General features: G+C 43.7%; 1 protein-coding gene across 2 annotated transcripts in view; it reads left to right on the forward strand.

Annotated features, from left to right (window-relative positions):
* Window positions 1–23,420, forward strand: part of LOC134608542 (ethanolaminephosphotransferase 1-like) — a 167,262-nt gene that overhangs the window by 71,938 nt on the left and 71,904 nt on the right. Inside the window, exon 1 of one of the 2 annotated variants that reach the window (XM_063451425.1) lies at window positions 4,286–4,376. The exons of the other annotated variant lie outside the window; for it this stretch is intronic. Coding sequence (XP_063307495.1) covers window positions 4,320–4,376 — 57 coding nt within the window. The 5' untranslated portion in view covers window positions 4,286–4,319. Of the gene's footprint in view, window positions 1–4,285; window positions 4,377–23,420 lie in introns of those variants that run through there. 2 annotated transcript variants of the gene reach the window in all.

Here is a 23,420-nt window from a genome sequence, read left to right on the forward strand (position 1 = left end):
GTCCAATCAATGGAGTTTTGCCTCTGTCCTTGGAGATAATTGGATTACTTCCCAATTATCTCCAGGATAGAAGACTCTGTGGAACTGGTTTTGGGCAGAAAAGCCATGCTTCACTTGGTCACAAAGGACTACGATCTATCTTTTGAACCACTGGACCAATTTGTATGATTTTGACGTATGTTTGTATTTTGAGTATGCTGATTCTGTGGAAAAACTGTATTTCTCTGCCTGTTATAATTACATTACCCATTGTGTAAGGTAATTGTATCACAGGCAGAGGGGAGGATTTTGTGTGGGAGTGTCTGAGTGTATTGTACGTGTTTATTGGTTGTTTTCCAAAACCCTGTGGGTGGTACTAATGTGTATATATGAGCAATAAACCCACAGCTCTGTCTGTTCACTGCTTGACCCTCAACACGGAGCTTTGTCTCGTTCTTGGGGGGATTTATTGTATGCTGTTCCAGTTTGACTGCTAGGAGTGTAAACCTATTCATATGTTTTTTTCTATTCGGCTGTTTACAGCATTCATATGGTTCCGGTTCAACTGTTTACGTCATTCATATGCTTCTCCGGTTCGGTGGATTGGTGTCTACAGTAGCTGCCTGTATATCTGGAAGGGAAGATCTACTAAACAGCTGTTAACCCTTTTATGCCTGGGGGTGCCGTTACATTTTCCTTTAATGCTATTTATGTGTAATAAATTAAGTGTAATGCTGTGTTGCATCTATGAACCTTTGTTATGCTTTAGAATTAGTTCTTCTATTGTTAATAAAATTATTTTTCTTTATCCCCATAAAAGGTTCGTTATTACATATAAACAAGTAATATTATATTGTTGCAATTATATTATTAATGCTGTATATATTCTTGAACATGTTATCTATGAAAATTGACATGTTTTTGCTTTTTTAGATACTCTGTAATAATGATGTTGTATTGCATATAATGTTGTAAAATATAAAAAAAATTAAATAAAAAATATTTGAAAATAATTATTTCTTAATGTGTTCTATCTATCTTAATAAAAATACGTTTTTAAAAAGCCATATATATTTTTAGCTGTAATTAAAAACATGTTTAAAGGGAAAGTTGTGGCAAAATAAATAAAATACTAATCACTGTTTAGTAGATATACCCCAATTAAAGCGCTGCAGAATTTGTTGGCGCTATATAAATAATATAATAATAATAATCACCCATTTTTTTTCATAGGGGTATGCCTGTAAACGGCTTGTAACAGCTGCATATCTCTTGTCCGTAGCCTTTGCAAGCCCTTTCCTTAATTCCCAACCCAGACTTTCTGGATCTTTTGAGGGGGCACAGCTGGGGGCACAGCTGGCATTTTTCCTGGACTTTTTTTTTCCAGACCAGTCACCCAGCAACAACAAAAGCAATCCATCCTGTACAAATAGGGGCCCACACAAATAATAGCTGATAAATAGTGATGTCCCCAAAGGTTTGCTGGCGAATAGTTCCTGGCGAACATAGCATGTTCGTGTTCGCCACGGATGGCGAACATATGCGGTGTTCGGTCCGCCCCCTATTCGTCATCATTGAGTAAACTTTGACCCTGTACCTCACAGTCAGCAGACACATTCCAGCCAATCAGCAGCAGACCCTCCCTCCCAGACCCTCCCACCTCCTAGACAGCATACAATTTAGATTAATTCTGAAGCTGCATTCATTTTCTTTTATTTATTTATTTATTTATTTATTTTTGCGTTTATTATACATTATCCCCCCCATAGCCAGTAACCTGTGTTTATTATGCATTATCCCCCATAGCCAGTAACCTGTGTTTATTATACATTTTCCTCCCATAGCCAGTAACCTGTGTTTATTATACATTATCCTCCCCATAGCCAGTAACCTGTATTTATTATACATTATCCTCCCATAGCCAGTAACCTGTGTTTATCATACATTATCCTCCCCATAGCCAGTAACCTGTGTTTATTATACATTATCCTCCCATAGCCAGTAACCTGTGTTTATTATACATTATCCCTCCCATAGCCAGTAACCTGTGTTTATTATACATTATCCCCCCCATAGCCAGTAACCTGTGTTTATTATACAATATCCCCCATAGTCATTTACGTTGGACCTAGGCAGTATGATGTCTTAGGCTGGCCCAGAGAGTGAGTGAGTGAGTGAATAATATAATATATATGTTCAGAAACATATTAGTAATATATGTAAATCGGGTTCATGCAAAGAGGGTGAAAAGGTATTAAAGAAAAACACACTTATTGCATCAAATTTACAAAGCCAAACTTTTAAAAGCTTTCCTCATTCTTTCTCGGGATGAGGAATATATCGGTTGTAGACTGAGGATTTCCATCTGCCCAATCTTTTAATAATATGCACTGGAGTGTCAGTGTTGAAGGAGACCAAAGCTGCCCCTATTCTAAATGAAAGACCCCAGACATGGATACAACCCAATCTTAGGAGTAGTGTTCTGATGTAGAAGATGAATTTAGCCGTAGTCAGAGGGATTCAGTAGTGGTGAAATGTGTGTGGCATGACTGAGTGTGGTTAAGTAAGAGTCAAGTATTTTAACTGGGCACTAGTTCTAGGTGGGATAAAGTGGTATAGTGGATGGATGAGTAGTTTGGTTCGTTTTAGAGGTTTGTAGAGAAAGTATATAGTGATCATGATTTTTAGCGCTATCCAATATTTTTAAGGTATTTATCTGGTGTAACAGTAGTGTACATTAAAAAAAAACTAGAAATTTGACTGTGAAATAATAGCAGTCAGTTTCCTTCACACGTGTGCGTTTCAGGGCCTGCCAGGGCACAGTGTCACACCAGTGCAACTCATATCTGGTGTAACAGTAGTGTACATTTAAAAAAAAAATACAGGGGGCTTGTTGTCACCTTTCAGGGACCCTTGGTGTTGTATGTGGCTGGGTGGAGGAAGGATGACATCTGTGAGGACAAGGAACGAGACATGGCTAGCTTGGTATTCAACCTTGTGCAAATGGGGAGTTTGCGGTTGTGCAAATGGACTGTTTGCGGTTGTTTGCGGTGCGTTAAACGGGGAGTTTGGTCTGTCACTGTGAAGCGCGTGTAACCCTTACACTACCTGATCGATACAACATCATACCTGATTTTTTAAAGCACGTTATTCCAAACAATTTAGGAATGTTAGGTGATTTATGCCCTTTATGGATTAAAACCAGACTTTGCATCAACTATGTAATTTTCCATGGGAGTTTTGCCATGGATCCCCCTCCAGCATGCCACAGTCCAGGTGTTAGTCCCCTTGAAACAACTTTTCCATCACTATTGTGGCCAGAAAGAGTCCCTGTGGGTTTTAAAATTCGCCTGCCTATTGAAGTCTATAGCGGTTCGCCCGTTCGCGAAACATTTGCGGAAGTTCGCGTTCGCCGTTTGCGAACGGAAAATTTTATGTTCGCGACATCACTACTGATAAAGCCACCATTACACACCTCATGTTTACCTTTTAATGATCTTACTACTATTGTTCTAGCTCTGTAAGCTAATGGTTGAGCCCCTTGTTTAGTTTTCCCTGTACCCCTTTTTTTGAACGTGCAAATGTATCTATTTCTTGTATATAAGCATTACAATGCAAGCTCGGCTCATGATCACAGCCTTCTGACTCGGCGCCTGTTGTCGCTAGCCACAACCCTAAGTTATTACAGGCTTCTAAGCTCATTACGTACCCCATAGGTGCCTTAAATAAGCCCATGTTTAATGATGATGTGACGATAAGCTACAGGGCGCATAAAGCATATCACCCGATTCCCCCCCCCCTCCAGATATGTTTTTTTTTAACTTTCTTTAGGCGAGAGGGGGAACATAAGCCATTAAAACTAAATTGAGATGGTTAAAGCTCAGTTATATTTTTGTCAAGCTTCTTTGTCATTTACATTCTCATGCAATTCACATGCCGTGTTGTTATTTCTGCAATAACTCGCAAAAATAAAGATTTTTTTTTTTTTTTTTTTTAAAGAAGAAGAAATAAGACTGGGAAAAGAAGAAAATACACAGGGAAGGATTGGTATAGTAATTTTTCTATTATTTTATATGCACAGCTATTTAGTCCTGCACTGTAATTCCATCTAGGAAAGCACAAGGTTACCTGTATAGTTTAAGTACCTGCCTTCTTAGGGAGTGACTACAGCAGCTCAGCTCTTAGCTGATAAGAGGACAGTGCACAAACTAACACACACGTCAAGGCTGCTACTCAGGGTAACCTCTTCTATCTGCTGCTTGGCAGCGTCAGTGAAGTCAGAGGACTTTTTTTTGGAAAAAAAACATACTGGACTGAAACTCTAAATTGCAAATTTCAATATGTTTAGCCACCAGTATGTCACTGCAGATCAACTGGCTTGTTTTGACAAGTACAAGGTAACACAATGCCACTGCTGTCATAAACTTTTATGTACCTGGTTACATTAATTTTTGTCAAATGCCTCTTATAAGTTCAATTCATTCGTCTTAATTATGCTTCTTTGCCAAGAGGCATTAGCACAAATTGTTTTTTCTTATTTCTTTTTACATGGCACCTGTTCTTAGAAATTATGTAGGAAATTATTTTTTTAAGAAATTGCTCCTAGACATTCAATTTTTTTCTGATGTGTTAATGACTGAAACTTGCCACTTTGCGATTGTTTAGTGATCTAATTGTAGACTAATGATTAATTAACCAGAATAGGATCTTGTTACCTACTTTGGCCCACTTTTCTATGTTGTCTTGCACACAATATAAAGTTTATTCCTGTTCTGTAACTGGGGTTTATTATGCAGAATTAATCGAGGTCATAGTCTAATGCACGACGAGGTCAAAGAAAGCAGAGTCGCATCCCTCATTTGAGGAACATTTAATTGAAAAGAAAAAATATAACTATTATTGTGTATAAATACCCCATAAAACATATTTAATATTTTATTTGACATATTTTGTGTGTTCTAATATTTGCTGCAGAACTCGTTTCTAAATCTACTGTTTGTCCTTCATAGATTTCCTCATTGGTGCTGAACATTGTTCCATCACAGGCTTCTCAGTTGAAAAGCCTTGCTGACAAATCATGCATGTGCGCCACTAGCCAGTCATATACTTCTCAATGAGTTGTATGACAGATCAGCACAGCCTCTGACTTCCACTTTGAATTGTAGTTCAAAACAAGTGAGGCTGGAAACCGATTAGGACTAGAGAATACAGACTTTTTGAATTAACAAGTATGATTAGGAGACTTAGCATGGAATAAGAGACTTATTAGAAAGCTCTCAAAGCAAATATAAAGGAAATAAAAAAAAAAGTTGTATGACTTAGTATAGCACATACTAATGTATAGAGTGATAAGGGACTATGGGTTAGCAGTTGAGTGAGCTTACCTGCCTGCCTGAAGCAAGGTGGTTGTAATTGGAGCAAAGCATCCTGAGATCTTTTCTGCATCGTGTAGTATGTGTTCTGTGGGGGGCCTTGCAACCGCAGGGATCTAGCATCCTCCTCTGCCCAACATCAAGCATTGTGCTCTGTTCTGGAGCTGTTGACAGCTGGGCAAATGGTCCCACTGCGGCTGAGATAGGTAAGGGTGATAATTGAAGTATACAAAGAAGATCTAATGGGTCATCCAGTGGCCTTACACAGACAGGCACTAGAAGTGCTTCCACAATACTGACTAAGTAAAACTCTGTCACTTTGCCAAAGCTCTCACAGGAAAGCATTGGTTGTCTAGTGCCTGGAACTCTTTTCGGCTAGGCACTCGCATGAACGCCGGTAAAACCACTGCCCATACTATTTCCTGACCACCTATACGAACGACGTTCTAGAGATATGAACTACCGAACAAGGGGAGCATTCATATTCTGAAATGAAGAGATTCCCTTCCATTGCGGGAGGATTTAACATTGTTAATATTTATTACAAGGAGGGAGTTGGTAGCGCTGCCTGCTCCCTCCGTCCTTTTTTTTTGTGCATGCGCAGTGTTATTTTCGTAATGGACGAAAACAAATAATTTTTTACTGAATTGGATGAAATTCAGAATGGAGGAATGAAATTTTTATTTACGCATTCATTCATATGAAACAAAACGTTCACTGGTGCACATGTCTAGTAAATATTCAGTAATTACATATATATGTGTGTGATAAAACAACTCCAGGGGTTCAAGAGATGGGCATGGGTACAGTGACATACTTGGGTTCCGGTGACAAAATAGAGAATGGGGAACTTATACCAAAGACAAACTGAAGGGTGATAGTAGTTGGTGTATTGATAATAATGAGTGAATTGTGGATTATTGGCCTTTTTGTTTAACATGCATATATATATATTTAGTTGAGGACTCATTAAGAGTGAAATGTGTGCTCTCTGTGATTATTTGCCTTTTTGTGATATATATTTTTTTAGTTGAGGAATGCAGCATTTTATGTTGAAAATTAGTTCCTTTTGTATCCTACGTCCATTTATCAGTTTGAGGATCTATAAAACAGGATGACCCAACAACCTCCTTCATTATGACACAAAATATGCATCCCGTAGTAAAGCTTACTTTAACACAGTTCAACCTCTGCAATATTTTAAGTACCACAAATTAAAGAAGAGCACACCCTATGATGGCAAAACTGGGAAATGTTTGTTTTCCCAACTTTGTACTGTTTGCTAGATATAAAATGTTTGGAATTAAGGTGCATGGATACTGATTTTATACTGTAATTTATCTGCTCGGGTCAAAAGTTTCCATTTTAGTTAATATTTAAAAGTAATAATTGTAGCAATATTCAACCTATAGATTATTTCCAATGACACTTTCTTTGGAAATATATTTTTGTATGAGTGAAATATTCTTGAAGATGGTGTTTCTTCTATTGGTATGGGGCAAATCTACAACTGTAACCTATTCAAATTGTAGAGGATTTAATTATTTTTGAAATATCTGAGTCTGCCATTAAGTTGTATCTGCCCTAAGCAATATTTTAAAATCTTACATTTCTATAAAGAAATATATGCAGCAGATAAGAATAAAACGCTCTAGAATGCTTTGACCATATAGACCTGCTGATGTAAGATTGCCATAACAGATTTCTCAGGTGTACTCCAGGAAAAGGATTCTTTGCTTCACCTGAGAGCTTGACACATTGTTTAAAATTTCCCTTCATTTATTCATTTATGTTGTGTTCTATAATTCTTTCAGTGTTTGCCCTTTATTCGTTTTAGTACTTTGCTGTTTGCCTTTTAATAATTTTAGTAGATGTGACTAAAGCCTAAATAAATGTGTATCATTAAGTATTTACAGTTTATCTCATTTTACAACCAGCTTAACTTGGTATAAATCTATCTTTGGGAATGCAGTGGGTGGACTCTTTGATAGCTGTTTGGCTAATGACAAGGACACTGATTTTACTCCAAAGTTTATTGCTTTTATCAGAGTGAGTACCTCCTGGTACGCCTGTCAGTTAATAGGAAATCTCTCTGTAGGAGCGTTACATAGTAAACAGTCAATAACGTTGCTCAGATAACACCATTGTTCATTATTTCATTTCTCCATAGCAGATGGTACATACTTATCAGAGGTTGACCAACCTCGATGAACAATATTAATTGAAGAAAAAGATAACCCTTGGGGTGTTTTGATTAGAGGGATATTATAGGCATCAAAACAACTTCAGCTTAATGAAGCAGCTTTAGTTTTGAATCATGCCACTACAGTTTCACTGCTCACTTCTCTGCTATTTAGGAGTTAAATCAATTTTCCTTCTGTACATGCAGCCCTAGACAGACCTCCCCTGGCTGAGACTGATATTGCCTGCATGACATTTTTTATTTTTTATTTTAATCAAATATTAGCTTTATGGGTTTTTACCTTCTGCTCTGTAAATGTAACTTTAATCACATACAGGAGGCTCCTGCAAGGTCTAGAAGGCTATTAACAGAGCAGGAGATAAAATATTTTTATATTAAAACAGAATGTGCAATAAAGGAAGTTTAAACATTAGATGCCTCTTGTTGTTAGGGTTTTTTGACAGGTGGTCCCAGGAGGCAGTAGTGAGCCAAATGCTAGGTACCAAATAGGGATGAGACAAAGTAGCAACATCAACATAACCAGAGGGGAGAGGGGAGCGAACTGATGGCTGCAACGCAAATCTCAAGGCCTATGGCTTAAATGCAACATAAGCTTTGTGTAGTTGGAGCTTAGCCCAGAAGTTAAGGCAGTGCTGGTCAAATGCAAGGAGGACATCTCCATGGGACGTCTGTGTCTGCACATGAGGGTGATGCAAAAACCACCAGATGGCAGCCATCTTGGAGTTCAGACCACTTGTAGTCAAATGAGCAAATCAGCAACAAGCTCCACGGTGACGCAAGGAAAGCACACCAACAGGGATAGGGATAACCACCACCGGTTCAGAAGAGTTGGGGGAGAGGGGGAGGGCAGGGTCGAAGCAAGGGCCAAGTACAGAACTTGGACAGAAGATCGTCCGCCAACCCCCACAAGCCACTCAAACGCTAAATCTGACCGTCTGAGTTCTAAACTACAGGCAATGGGCAGTAGAGTGTTCTACAGGTAAGTAGATTTGAGCACTAAGTGTCAGGGTACCTGAAGTCTCTACCTCGGAGGAGGTTAGACTTTCTAACGGCCGTCCTCTCAGGGGGACTGATTCACCCAATCCTCACAGCTCTCATAACCGTTTACACGCCGGCCGCAATAGCCGCGCTTACTTTTATGACGCGGCGCTCAGGAGCCGACGTCATGACGGCAATCACGTCCCGACCTGTCAATCTAGTTCGGAACAACGAATCAGGGCTCGGCAGGGGCAGAGTCATCAATCAAAGAGCTAGGTATAAAATAGGGATGTGTGTAATGGTTCATTGCCCTGTCGTGGTTCTAGCTTGTCTGGTCACTCAGTGCTCTTATTACTATTGTCTCTTTGGTTCTGACTCGGCTTGTACTTTCGTTCCTGCTTATCTCTAGTGTCCTTTGACCTCGGCTCGTCTCTCGCTTACCTGTTCTCTCGTTCCCTCGACCTCGGCTTGTCTCTGACCATTCTTTGCTTTCTCCTTACGTTAGTCCGGCCATTCTAAGGTCCGGTATACGTACCTAGCTCCTGTTTGTATTCTGCGTGTTGGATCCCTGTCCCGATCCTGACATTACGACAGGGCCATGGATCCTGCAGGTACAAATGCTCAGATTGGTTCTCCTGACTCGAGATTTGAAGCCATGGACCATAGAATGGACCAGATGGCTCTGGCGCTGCAAGCATTACTATCCCATCCTAGTAATCAATCAGAGGAGATGAGTACACCACCCATCTCTCTTGTTAATACAGGCCTAGAGGTAGCCACAGTGGGAGCCTCTTCCCGTGTTACTTCCTCTTTACGCTATGGCGGTTCTCCGGATACCTGTCAAGGTTTCCTAAACCAGATAGGGATTCATTTTGAATTACAACCCCGCGCCTACCCTACAGACAGGGCGAAGGTTGGATTCATAATCTCATTACTCATTGACAAAGCTCTTAGATGGGCTAACCCTCTGTGGGAAAATGATAATCCAGTAGTCTATAATTATAATGCATTTGTCACTACTTTTAGGAGGACTTTTGACCCTCCAGGAAGAAAGGCCAGTGCAGCTAGACTACTATTACGTCTTAGACAGCATAGCCTAACCCTTGTGGATTATGCGTTAGAGTTCAGATCCTTGGCGGCAGAGGTCAAGTGGAATGAACAAGCCTATATGGACGTATTTCTGAACGGATTATCAGATGAGATCTTTGACGAGGTTGCCACAAGAGATCTTCCTGAAAATTTGGAAGAATGAATTTCATTTATTTCTCGAATAGATGAACGCATGAGACAGAGGTAGAACACTCGAGATAGAACTCCTAGACCTTCCTTAAGACTAGCTCCCGCATTTCAGAATTCTGAATCTACAACTCTAGCTCTCCCAGAACCTATGCAAATAGGTAACACTCGTCTCTCAGAAAGTGAAAGACAATACAGGAGAAGGGAAGGTCTGTGTATGTATTGTGGAGTAAGAGGTCACCCACGCCTAAATTGCCCTAACCGTCCGGGAAACGCTCGCACCTAAGTTTCTCAAGAGGACAGGCCTTGGGTGTTTCTATTTTGTCCTCTACATATGATTACAAGGATCATAGGCTTCTGTTACATGTTTCTTTAACTTGGGAAAAGGGAGTACTTAATGCTATGGCATTAATAGATTCCGGAGCAGCTGAAAGCTTTATTGACCAAGCCTTTGTCATGAACCACTCTATCCCATCTCAGCTAAGGGATACACCCTTGGCCGTTGAGGCCATAGATGGTAGACCATTATCAGACCCTGTTATTTTTCGTGAGACTATACCAGTTAAGTTAACCATTGGTATTTTACACGAGGAGGGTATATCTCTCATGCTTATCTCATCTCCTTCAGTTCCAATAGTCTTGGGGTACCCCTGGCTTAAGAAGCATAACCCTATTATTGACTGGGAACAAGGTGAGATAGTCTCCTGGGGTCAGGGTTGCCAGAAAGGTTGTTTACAGAAAATCTCACTGGTTTGCGTAGTTGACACACCAAGTAACTCTAACCAGCCCACAGATTTACGGATACCATCTCAGTACCTGGATTTAAAGGCAGCCTTTGATAAAAAGAGGGCTGATACTTTACCCCCACACAGGTCCTTTGACTGTAAGATTAGACTCCTGCCTGGTACTATGCCTCCGAGGGGTACTGTATATCCTCTATCCACTAAGGAGAACTCAGTCTTAGAGGAATACATACGGGAGAACCTAGACAAGGGATTTATTAGGAGATCCTCTTCTCCAGCCGGGACCGGTTTCTTTTTTGTAGATAAGAAAGACGGCACTCAACGGCCTTGCATTGATTATCGGGGCTTGAATAAGATAACGATCAGAAATGCTTATCCTATTCCCTTGATTACTGAGCTATTTGATCGCCTGAAAGGCTCCAAGATTTTTACCAAGTTAGATCTGAGGGGAGCTTATAACTTAGTGAGAATCCAGCAGGGTGACGAATGGAAAACGGCTTTCAATACCCGCTATGGTCACTATGAGTATACGGTAATGCCCTTCGGCCTTTGCAATGCTCCTGCTGTATTCCAGGACCTAATTAATGAGGTTCTTAGGGAATTTCAACATGAATGTGTTATAGTCTATTTGGATGATATACTAATACACTCTAGAGAGCCTGAGACTCACCACAAACAAGTCAGAAGGGTATTGCATAAGCTTCTACATCATGGTTTGTACTGCAAATTGGAGAAGTGTAGCTTTGACCAATCTCAGATAAACTTTCTTGGTTACGTTATTTCTGGAGACGGGTTTAGGATGGACCCGGTTAAACTCCAATCAATTTTGGATTGGCCATTGCCCAAGGGACTCAAGGCCATTCAGAGGTTTATCGGATTCTCCAATTATTATAGGCGCTTCATTAAGGGGTACTCTTCTATTATTGCTCCTATTACCAATATGACTAGACAGGGTGCTGATACCAAGACCTGGTCTTCTGAGGCGCTTGTTGCTTTCAGTACACTCAAGGAACAGTTTGCCTCAGCACCAATATTAGTTCATCCTGACACCTCCTTGCCTTTTTTACTCGAGGTAGACGCCTCAGAGACGGGTATAGGCGCTATCTTATCCCAAAGGCTAGGTTTGAATAAACCGCTGCACCCATGTGGTTTTTTTTCCAAGAAATTGTCTGGGCCTGAAAGCAGATATGATATTGGTGACAGGGAACTATTAGCGGTCATTGTGGCTTTAAAGGAATGGAGACATTTGTTGGAAGGGACTTTACACCCGGTTACTATTTTGACGGATCACAAGAATTTGTCCTATATAGGGGAAGCCAAGCGCTTGTCCGCCAGGCAGGCTCGTTGGTCTTTGTTCCTTACTCATTTCAACTACGTGCTCACTTATAGACCTGGCTCTAAGAACTCTAAGGCTGATGCATTGTCCCGCCAACATGAACCTTCTACTATGTCTGATATGGTTTTTTCTTCTGTAGTTCCCAAGTGTAATATTGTTGCCAACACAAGCATCAAGATTCACTCCCCGTTGCTTGCTGAGATCAAGAAAGTACAGCATCTGGCTCCCAGACTTGTTCCTGGGGATCGGTACTTTGTTCCTCCTGAACTTCAACTGGAACTGTTGCAGTGTTTTCATAACAGTAAATTTGCCGGACACCCTGGCATACGCAAGTCGTGTTCTCTGATTTCTAAAGATTTCTGGTGGCCTTTGTTGCGTAAGGATGTTAAGGACTTCGTCGGGGCATGTGAGGTCTGTATGAGGACTAAACAACCTCATACGCTTCCATGTGGGCTTTTGCACCCCCTAGAAATTCCCGAGAAACCATGGTCTTGTTTGGCTATGGACTTCATTGTCGATTTGCCTGTTTCTAAAAAGCATACTGTTATCCTCACGGTGATTGACAGGTTTACTAAAATGGCTCATTTTGTACCCCTGCCTAAATTGCCCTCTTCTCCCGAATTGGCTGAGATTTTTGCGAGGGAGATTTTTCGTTTACATGGTATTCCTTCTGAAATTGTTTCTGATAGAGGGTCCCAATTTGTTTCCCGGTTTTGGAGGTCCTTCTGTTCTCAATTGGGCATCAAATTAAATTTTTCTTCTGCCTATCATCCCCAGTCCAACGTAGCTGCCGAACGCACCAACCAAAAGGTTGAACAATTTTTGCGTTGTTTTGTTTCTGAACACCAGGACGATTGGGTCGGTCTGATTCCTTGGGCGGAGTTTGCGCACAACAATCTCGTTTGCGATTCTACTCGTTCTAGCCCCTTCTTCATGAATTATGGCTTTCATCCTTCCGTTCTTCCGTCGGTTTCCCCTTCCCAAGGGATACCGTCGGTTGATGTTCATGTTGCCAATCTGAGGAAGTTGTGGGATCAGACTCGACGTATTCTTCTTCATAATTCCACGGTGTCCAAACGACACGCTGACAAACGCAGACGCGTGGCTCCGTTTTTTCCCCCGGGTGATAGGGTATGGCTGAGTTCCAGAAACATCCGCTTGAAGGTTCCCTCCATGAAATTTGCTCCTCGTTACATAGGTCCTTACAGGGTTCTGTCTCGTATTAACCCGGTTGTGTATCGTCTGGCTCTTCCGCCGGCCCTGCGCATCCCGAATTCCTTTCATGTTTCCTTATTGAAACCTTTGGTTTGTAACAGATTTTCCTCCGCTGTGTCCTCCCCTCGTTCTGTCCAGGTTGAGGGTCAGGAGGAGTATGAAGTCAAGTCCATTCTCGATTCTCGGGTTTCTCGGGGGAGGGTGCAATATCTTGTTGACTGGAAAGGTTATGGTCCTGAGGAAAGGTCTTGGGTGGTCCGGGAAGATGTGCATGCCCCTCGTCTCCTCAGGGCATTTCATGCTCGTTTTCCGTCTTGCCCCGGTTCCTTCTGCCCGGTGGGCGTTTCTGAGAGGGGGGGTACTGTCAGGGTAGCTGAAGTCTCTACCTCGGAGGAGGTTAGACTTTCTAACGGCCGTCCTCTCAGGGGGACTGATTCACCCAATCCTCACAGCTCTCATAACCGTTTACACGCCGGCCGCGATAGCCCCGCTTCCTTTTATGATGCGGCGCTCAGGAGCCGACGTCATGACGGCAATCACGTCCCGACCTGTCAATCTAGTTCCAAACAACGAATCGGGGCTCGGCAGGGGCAGAGTCATCAATCAAAGAGCTAGGTATAAAATAGGGATGTGTGTAATGGTTCATTGCCCTGTCGTGGCTCTAGCTTGTCTGGTCACTCAGTGCTCTTATTACTATTGTCTCTTTGGTTCTGACTCGGCTTGTACTTTCGTTCCTGCTTATCTCTAGTGTCCTTTGACCTCGGCTCGTCTCTCGCTTACCTGTTCTCTCGTTCCCTCGACCTCGGCTTGTCTCTGACCATTCTTTGCTTTCTCCTTACGTTAGTCCGGCCATTCTAAGGTCCGGTATACGTACCTAGCTCCTGTTTGTATTCTGCGTGTTGGATCCCTGTCCCGATCCTGACACTAAGTAGAAATAGTGAAATATCTCGATTTGGTGAGTAAGAACTAGTCAGTTTCACAGGAGCACCTCTCACATGTAACTTGCTCAGAGGGGCAGCAAGGTCCCGCTCCCCCTTTATTTCCATTGCCACAACTCCTCTTGCTGTAACTGACACAGCTGCATGAAAAAAATAGTTTCACTTTCAATCAGATGTAACTTACTTTAAAAGTTTTAATCTCCTGTTCTATAATTTGAACTTTAACTATATACAGGAGGCTCCTGCAGGGTCTAGCAAGCTATTAACATAGCAGAAGATAAGACATTCTCAATCTAACACAATTTGCTATAAAGGAAGTGTAAACATTAGATGACTCTTTACAGGAAGTGTTTAGGAAGCCTGAATAAGTCACCTGCAGGTAGGTGTGGCTAGGGCTGCATAAACAAAGTGATTTAACTCCTAAATGGCAGAGAACTGAGCAGTGAGACTTCAGGGGCATGATCTATACACCAAAACTGCTTTATTAAGCTAACGTTGTTTTGGTGACTCTAATGTCCCTTTAAAATGATTTCTCCAAAGTGAAGGATGCACAAAAGCTTCAGCTCTGATTGCCTCCCCCTCAAGCCATCAGGGAAATCAAAAGATGTCCCTACCGACTCTTTAGGAATACTTCCAAGGTGGTTTGTAGTTCCAGTGCTCTGTGAAGTAGTCATAGCGTAGGCACCAATTTCCCAGACTGCGGTCTGACTTTCTCACAACGCGCCAGGGTTGGCGCTTGCTGTAGGTGTAATTAGGCAGCTGTACTCTGCTCTGGGCTGCCTCCCTTAAGTGCGTATTTCATGCTGCAACAGTCTGAGCGCATTACAGAGTGCCGCACTGCATGTCAGGGACACACTCACACTCAAGGAGAGGGTTGCAGATGCCAGGGCACCAATGCTTGTATCTAGTTAGAGGCGTAACTAGAAACAATCGCCCTGGGGCCCCCCGTGTGTCTCATCCATCCCCCCAAGTGTCTCATTCCCCCCTCGTCAGCCCCTCCACATGTCTCATTCTCCCACAGCCGCTCCACATATCTCATTCTCCCACAGCCGCTCCACATATCTCATTCTCCACCTCATCCCCTCTACATGTCTGATTCTCTCCCTAAGCCCCTATACGTGTCTCATTCCCCCCCAGCCCCTCCACGTGTCTCATTCTCCCCCAGTCCCTCCACATGTTTCAATCTCCCCCAGTCCCTCCACATGTTTCAATCTCCCCAAGCCCCTCCACGTGTCTCATTCTCCCCCCAGTCCCTCCCTGTGTTTCATTCCACCCCAGACCCTCATGTGTCTCTCCATACCCCATGTGTCTCTCCCACCCAGCCCTACCATGCGTCTCTCCCACCTCCCCCAGCCCCTCCATGTGTCCCTCCTGACACACTCACAAACACACACACACTCACAAACACACACTCACACTGACAGACATACACACTGACAGGTATATATAAACACACATTCTTGCACACTCACAAATTAATTTTATTTTTTGAGGCCCATCTAGCCTCCTTACCTCTACCTGGGCTGTGATGTGATCTTGCAGTTCCTCACTCCTCCCTTGTGCTGTTTAGTATGCCGGAGCCAGAATGACGTGATTTTGCAGCTCCCGGGAATCACAAAGAGCGCGTGATGGAGGAGTGAGGAACTGTAAGATCAGACTCCCTTGCCATCAGGTGCCTGCCTCATCTCTCCCCCGGTCAAGCATATATCGGCAGAGTACCTACTCCTACAAGGGCTTACTCTGCATTACTAAATAAATAGGACAATACCGGTAGTGATAATGCTACCACATATCTACACCACCCAATGTGACACTTATAAGGGTAATATCACTTCCCAACAAAAGTGTCTTGAAGTTAGGAACAGCTTCCTCTTATATAATCTATGAAAAATAAATGAAACAATACATAGTGAAGTCTGTACAATAATGGTATAAATAAGAAAATATAGAGTATGCACTCACAAGCATAGAGCCGTGCCAGGCTCTATTTAATCAGCATAGGGGTGCCAATATCTGGCTACGAAGGAATTCCAGGCTGGATCCACAGCAGGTACAAAATTATTTATTGATATAAATGTATAAAACTCTATAATAAAAAGGACATATGTATGCAGCGTGCAGAAAATACATCCACTGCCGCAGAGTATAAAGTCCAAATAAAACAAACGGAATGCAAACACGTTTCGACTTTGAGCATGTCTTCCTCAGTGCAGAATAAAAGTTCACCAGCTGTATGTGGCGTTTTATATCCCTCTTTGGTTGGATTTTCGCGGCATCTTTGCAACTAGACATCCGGGTATGCGCACACAGCGTGCGGACGGGACAGTGTTCTATTGCCCTCACGAGTAAAGAACGTCCATATGTAGTGTGGGCAATAGCGCCATAGTACTTAAGTGCTAAATATATGATAATAAAATCTATATTAAATAAAACAAATCATAAAAACATAAGATTAATTCGGCACTGTTATTACATCTCTATACAGATATCATTTATTTATTTTTATTAAATTCTTTATTTTGATTTGTGCATTGCAAAAACTTGTGAGCCATGAAAGCTCGTACAGATATATCCTGTAGCATGTAACATATTACAACAGCAAACGTAAGACAGGCATTGCGTATGTGCACTTTTCAATTTTGTTGGACATAAACAATATAAACATTTGCGTTCGTCAATACAGCTCCGATCATCTGTAATACAGTAGTTACAGCAGGACTGATTCGCAGTCTCCGCACGTTAGTACAGTTTCTGCGGTACCCACATGCCTCCTTCATTTACCAAGGTGCTTTCTTTATATTTGTCATATACGGCAGTATTGCCTGTCTGGAAAGCACAGACGCACTCCCTGCCACCTGTCTCTTGCATAATATTGTTGATAACTTTTCGTGGCCTATCTAATATGACTGTGCATTCGTCAGATGAGCGTCCCAGCCGTAACCTAAATAGCTATAACCCTTCTGCCGGCAGGGGCGTATTAGCCGCGAGGCAAACAAGGCATTTGCCTTGGGCGGCATTTTCCAGGGGGCAGCAAAAAAAGCCGCCCCCAAATGTCCAAGGCAAATGTCTTGTTAGCCTTGCGGCTAACAGACATGCCGGCGGGCTGCTGGGCTGCTGGGCGGCACTGCCTGGCTGGCGGGCGGGCGGCCGGCCGGCGAGGGAGCACTTCCCCTGAGCTGTCTGCTCAGCTCCCTCGCCAGCCGCAGAGTGAGGCTGGGAGGCGGAGCCGGAATATGACGTCATATTCCGGCTCCCAGCCTCACTCTGAGGCGCGCGAGGGAGCTGAGCAGACAGCTCAGGGGAAGTGCTCCCTCGCCGGCCGCCCGCCCGCCAGGCAGTGCCGCCCGATCGCCCAGCAGCCACTGGACCACCAGGGAGGAAGAGACACCCCCCTCCCCAGCATTCCCAAAGGTAAGGAGGCTGGGGGGGGGGGGGGGGGGGGTGTTAAATTAAAAAGAAAAATGTGTTAAAAATAAATTTAAAAAAAATGTGTTACAAATAAATTTAAAAAAGTTTTTAAAAAAATGTGTTAAAAATAAATGTAAAAAAAATGTGTTACAAATAAATTTTAAAAAGTTTTTAAAAAAATGTGTTAAAAATAAATTTAAAAAAGTGTTACATTTTTTTTTAAAAAGTGTTAAAAATAAATTTTAAAAAAATGTGTTAATGTGGGTGGGTGAGTGTGTCTGTGTCTGTTAGTGTGTGTCAGTGTGTGTGTCTGTTAGTGTTTGTGTCTGTTAGTGTGTGTGTCTGTTAGTGTCTGTTAGTGTGTGTCAGTGTCTGTGTCTGTGTCTGTTAGTGTGTGTCTGTGTCTGTTAGTGTGTGTGTGTCAGTGTGTGTGTCTGTTAGTGTGTGTGTGTGTCTGTGTCTGTTAGTGTGTGTGTGTCTGTTAGTGTGTGACTGTGTGTGTCTGTTAGTGTGTGTTTGCCTGTGAGTGTGTGTGTATGTCAGTGAGCGTGTGTGTCTGCTAGTGAGTGAGTGTGTGTCTGTTAGTGAGTGTGTTTGTTTGTCTGTTAGTGAGTGTGAGTGTGTCTGTTAGTGTGTGTGTGTTTCTGTTAGCGAGTGTGTGTGTGTGTATTTAGAATGCGGGGCGGGGGGAAAGGTTTGGTGGGGGTGGCGCGGGGGGATGGGGGGGCGCCTGAGTTTTGTCCTGCCTAGGGCAGCACAAAACCAGGATACACCACTGTCTGCCGGGTTAATCGGACCCCTGGGCACCTTACCAGGCTTATTACCTAGTGTTTTCGACTAGAGATCTCATTAGCTATATTTTCCTGCTTCTTATCCTGTAGATGACAGGGCTGTTTTCTAATCAAGGCATACGTGAGTAGGAAAAATAAAAACAGAAAGGAGTTTCACTAAAGTGAAACCTGGAAGATTTGAGAAGATAATGAAAGAGAGGAAAAGGACATGGATAGAAAGAACAGCAAAGATAGAGAGAGAAGAAGGAAGAGAAGGAAAAACGAAGAATCAAAGTATTCGGCGGGGCACCTGGGGACTTCAGCTTCCTGAAAGCCTCTGTGCAGGGGCGTACCTAGAGCATTTGGCACCCGGGGCGGACCCTGAGTGTGGCACCCCCCCCCCCCCCCCCATAATAAAAATGTAAGAAAACACCCACATTTTTTTCAATGTTTTCAATAATATTTATTGCACAAATTTGTAAACTGCTTGTAACATTTGTAAAATGCGCCAGTTTTGTAGAAGGGGGAAGACCAGTGCTTTTGTAGAAAGGGGCTGGTGAGAACTGCCCTGCTCCTTTCTACAAATCCCCTTGTCTCGCCCTTCATATAAAAACCCTGCACCCCGATCACATAAATTTCATACACTCCCTACACATAAAAACCCTGCACCCCGATCACATAAATTTCATTCACTCCCTACACATAAAAATCCTGCACACCCCTTAATAAAAAACCCTGCACACCCCCTTAATAAAAAACAAAAACGTGCACAACCCCTCTTAATAACAAAAAACCTGCACACCCCCCTTATAAAAACCCTGCACACCCCCCTTATAAAAACCCTGCACACCCCCTTAACAAAAATCTGCAGTGCACATCCTCCCTTAATAAAAAGAATACTGCAACCCCCTTAATCAAAAAACCCTGCACCCCCATTATTTAAACCTCCCCTTTTAATTCTTTAATCCACAGCCCCCTTTAATTAATCCACACCCCCCTTAATTAATACACCCCCCTTAATTAATCCACAACCCCCTTAATTAATACACCCCCATTAATTAATCCACAACCCCCTTAATTAATACACCCCCATTAATTAATCCACACACCCCTTAATACACCCCCCTTAATTAATACACCCCCCTTAATAAATCCTCACTGCCCCTTAATTAATACACCCCCTTTAATTAATCCACACCCCCCTTAATTAATACAGCCCCCTTAATTAATCCACACCCCCCTTAATTAATACACCCCCTTAATTAATCCTCACTCCCCCCTTAATTAATACAACCCCCTTAATTAATCCACACCCCCCTTAAAACACCCCCTTAATTAATCCTCACTGCCTTAATTAATACACCCCCCTTAATTAATCCTCACTCCCCCTTAATTAATACAGCCCCTTAATTAATCCACACCCTTAATTAATCCTCACTCCCCCTTAATTAATACAGCCCCCTTAATTAATCCACACCCCCTTAAAACACCCCCTTAATTAATCCTCACTGCCTTAAATACACCCCCCTTAATTAATCCTCACTCCCCCTTAATTAATACAGCCCCCTTAATTAATCCACACCCCCCTTAATTAATACACCCCCTTAATTAATCCTCACTCCCCCCTTAATTAATACACCCTCCTTAATTAATCCACACCCCCCTTAATTAATACAACCCCCTTAATTAATCCACCACCCTTAAAACACCCCCTTAATTAATCTTCACCCCCTTAATTAATACACCCCCCATAATTAATCCTCACTCCCCCTTAATTAATACAGCCCCCTTAATTAATCCACACCCCCCTTAATTAATACACCCCCTTAATTAATCCTCACTCCCCCTTAATTAATACACCCCCCTTAATTAATCCACACCCCCCTTAATTAATCCACACCGCCCTTAATTAATCCACCCCCTTAATTAATCCTCACTCCCCCCTTAATTAATACAGCCCCCTTAATTAACCCACACCCCCCTTAATACACCCCCTTAATTAATCCTCACTCCTTTAATTAAACCTCCCTCCCCTTTAATTCTTTAATGGCCATTATCCACCCCCCCTTTAATTAATTTAGCCCCATCACATAAAATGACTACTTACATTTTGATGATGCCTTGACCGACTGGGTGCCTCACCGCCCGGATATTGGATCCTTCCGCTGGATAGTTCCGTGAAGGCGGGCTGACGGCGCTGCGCACGACGTCATCACGTTGCGCGACGCCGCGGCCCACAACACTCCTCCCCCTTCTCATCCTGGAAGTAAGTCCTGCCGGGCCGCAAAGGTGCTGCGGCTGTGCGCAGCCGCCGCAGCGTAATGATGGGGGGTGACACATGACACTGGACGTCATGGCACCCCCCTAGTCAGTGGCACCCGGGGCGGGCCGCCCCCCCCGCCCCCCTCTTAGTACGCCACTGCCTCTGTGGTCCCTCTGACCCTTGCCGTCAGGTCGTCCATTAAGCGTACTTCCCTAATTCTTGCTATGACACTTGCTGTGTGTGGTGTATCTGGTTGTAGCCATGTGTGTGCAATAGCTCTTCTCGCAGCTAGGGTGACTTTAGTTTTTGTTCCCTTCTAGTCCAGCCCTCTATAGATCTATCCAATAAATATACCCAAGGATTCAAGTCTGGGGCTCTGGAAAACACCTGTACTAGGAGGCCCCTTATTGCCCTCCAGAACCTGGGGACCTTTGGACACTCCCACCACATGTGTAAATATGTCCCCTTTACACCACAGCCCCTCCAGCAGTCATCAGTAGTGGTTTCACGCATTTTGAGCAGCATAACTGGGGTCGTGTACCATCGCAACATCATCTTAAAGGATTGTTCCTGTAGTGTTACGCATACCGAGGTCTGCTGGCCTCCCATATCTCCTGCCATTCTATTCCTTCGAGTTCTTCCCCAAGATCCCGCTCCCACCGTTCGATATATATGCTAGTCCCCCCCACTCCTTAGTTCCCATGCATAGGTGTGCGTACAGTTGGGTTATGAGACCTCTGGGAATTATCTCTGACTAACATATGGATTCGAAGAAGGTCAGTTTCTTTTGTGCTATAGGTTTTATATGTGGCTGTCTGGCGAAGTCTTCAATTTGTAAATATCTAAAGAAATCACTAGGTGTGAAATGCCTCTGTTGTTTAAGAGCGTCAAAAGTGATTATCTGGGGGCGGAGCCTGACTGCCAAGGCAAGCAGACGTGCACAGCTTGAGCTCCTGCATGAAAAAGAATAAAACTGTAATATTGAGCTTAAATACTGGGCTCATGCACAAAAGCCTGGCAGAACCTGTACTCGGGAGACTCCGGGCACACAATATCACACTTACCATGAAACCACTGTTGATGACAGCCCGAGAGCCTGAAGGTAACCTGTTGGGGCCTGGTCGAGGGAGAGGCGGCCGATCTCCCGGAGCTCGGGCCCTGCAAGCGGACCCACTTCACTCCGATCCCCCCCCTGGACCGATGGGGGTTATCTCGGTCCGCCAACTACCCACGGAAGGGGGTACGAACACGCTGAACCGGAGGGCAGATGTATCTCGCAGCATGATCCCCGCGGCGAACCCAAGATGGCCGCCACGCGGGAAGCCCGGCACGATAGCCCACACACTCAATGGAGGGCCCTATTTGAAGCCAGGTTTGAGGCCGTCTGCCGCAAATTCTGGCACCGAATCAACCAGAGAGCAGCCACGGAAATCTCCTTACGCACCAAACAGAGGACCCACACTGAAAGGCACCTGAGAGTCGAAGCTTCCATCCAAAGGGAACTCTGGAGGGACAAGAAGTCTAGGCCCCACGCCTATGCTGAGGTGACAGAGAGGCGGAATCGGAAGGGGACGCATTCAGGCACAACACAAGTAACCATAACTACCCCACACACTACAGGCCATCCTAGGCCGAGGGCCAACCGGAGAACACCTCCGAGGCGCCGTCCACACTGCCCGAGGCCCGACCGCCGCTGGCGGCGGCAGAACAACCAGGCACTCCTGGGCACCCAAAAAAGGGAAGACTCGGCCTCAAGAGTAACCTGAGTCTGTGGGCTGCAGGCGCCGACCCTTTTCACGGCCTGGGGCGAGACAAACACCCGCATCCCACCATGCCCCAGGGGTCACCCCAAACGCAAGGCACCCCCACATCTCGCCTGGGCATTGGCTGATTCAGGACACAAAGGTCGGGGGGACCTACATCCAGCCGCTTCCAGCCATGGACTTCGCTGCTCAGCGGAAATCCCACTCGGACTGTCCACCCTGCCGATCACAAATCCAGCCTATATTGGCTGCTCCCTGTTGGACTAAGGTTCTCCATACCTTACTTAATAGCCTATTACAGCCTACTGCTATGTAGAAATCTTGTAGTGTATAATAAGCTTAACGTTTGTTTTTTGTTTTATTTTTCGCATGCAAATAGGAAGCTTACCTGTTCACCACGACCAATCTGTATTATGTGTGCAGTAGTAACTAGCCTCAGCTCAGCCTAAAACGTACGACCAGATAAGCCTATATCTCAGCCTGTGAATAGAATGTCTACAGGGTTATATTCATATGTCCAAGCGAACTGGCCAGATTAGGTAGAACCACAATTAATGTTATAAGAGAGTCCTTACCACTATACCTGGCGATAGAGCAGTCACTCAGCGTGAAATGCCAATTTAGAGAGGTTCTTTACCCAGCTAGACATGGACGCATGCCCTACCTCCGGTGACCACGAACAAAGATTCTATACCGTATACCTTCCATCATACGCCTGTACAGTTAACTACACCATAAGCGCTAAGCGTAATAGTTCAGCATGTTCATGTTACACTCACCCTAAAAAATGAGACAATCAGACAATTATCTAGGAAATGTTATTTGCAGTTATGCTATGACTAACGTGTACTTAATATTGCACATTTCCCTCCCTTTTATTTCTGTATCCCAATTCATCTGTCTCAATAAAAGAAAGATTGACAAAAGTGATTATCTCGGGGCCCTGGTAGATATGGTTAATCCGTTGTATGCCTGCTCGTTCTATATTCCTAAAGTTCTTTGCCTCCATTCCCGGGAGGAACGCTCTGTTGCGCAGTATCGGCATAAGGGGTGATGGGGAAGACGCCAGTCCAAATTTAGGTCCATAGGAGTCCCAAAGTCTGAGGGAGTTCAAAATTGCCAGGCACGTAACCCTGATCAGAGGTATATGTTCCCTGGGGACCCACATTGCGTACTGGGGGAGATCCGCACCCATCATTCGTGATTCGATCTCTAC

This window comes from Pelobates fuscus, chromosome 4, assembly GCF_036172605.1.
Source record: "Pelobates fuscus isolate aPelFus1 chromosome 4, aPelFus1.pri, whole genome shotgun sequence".
NCBI lineage: Eukaryota > Metazoa > Chordata > Amphibia > Anura > Pelobatidae > Pelobates > Pelobates fuscus.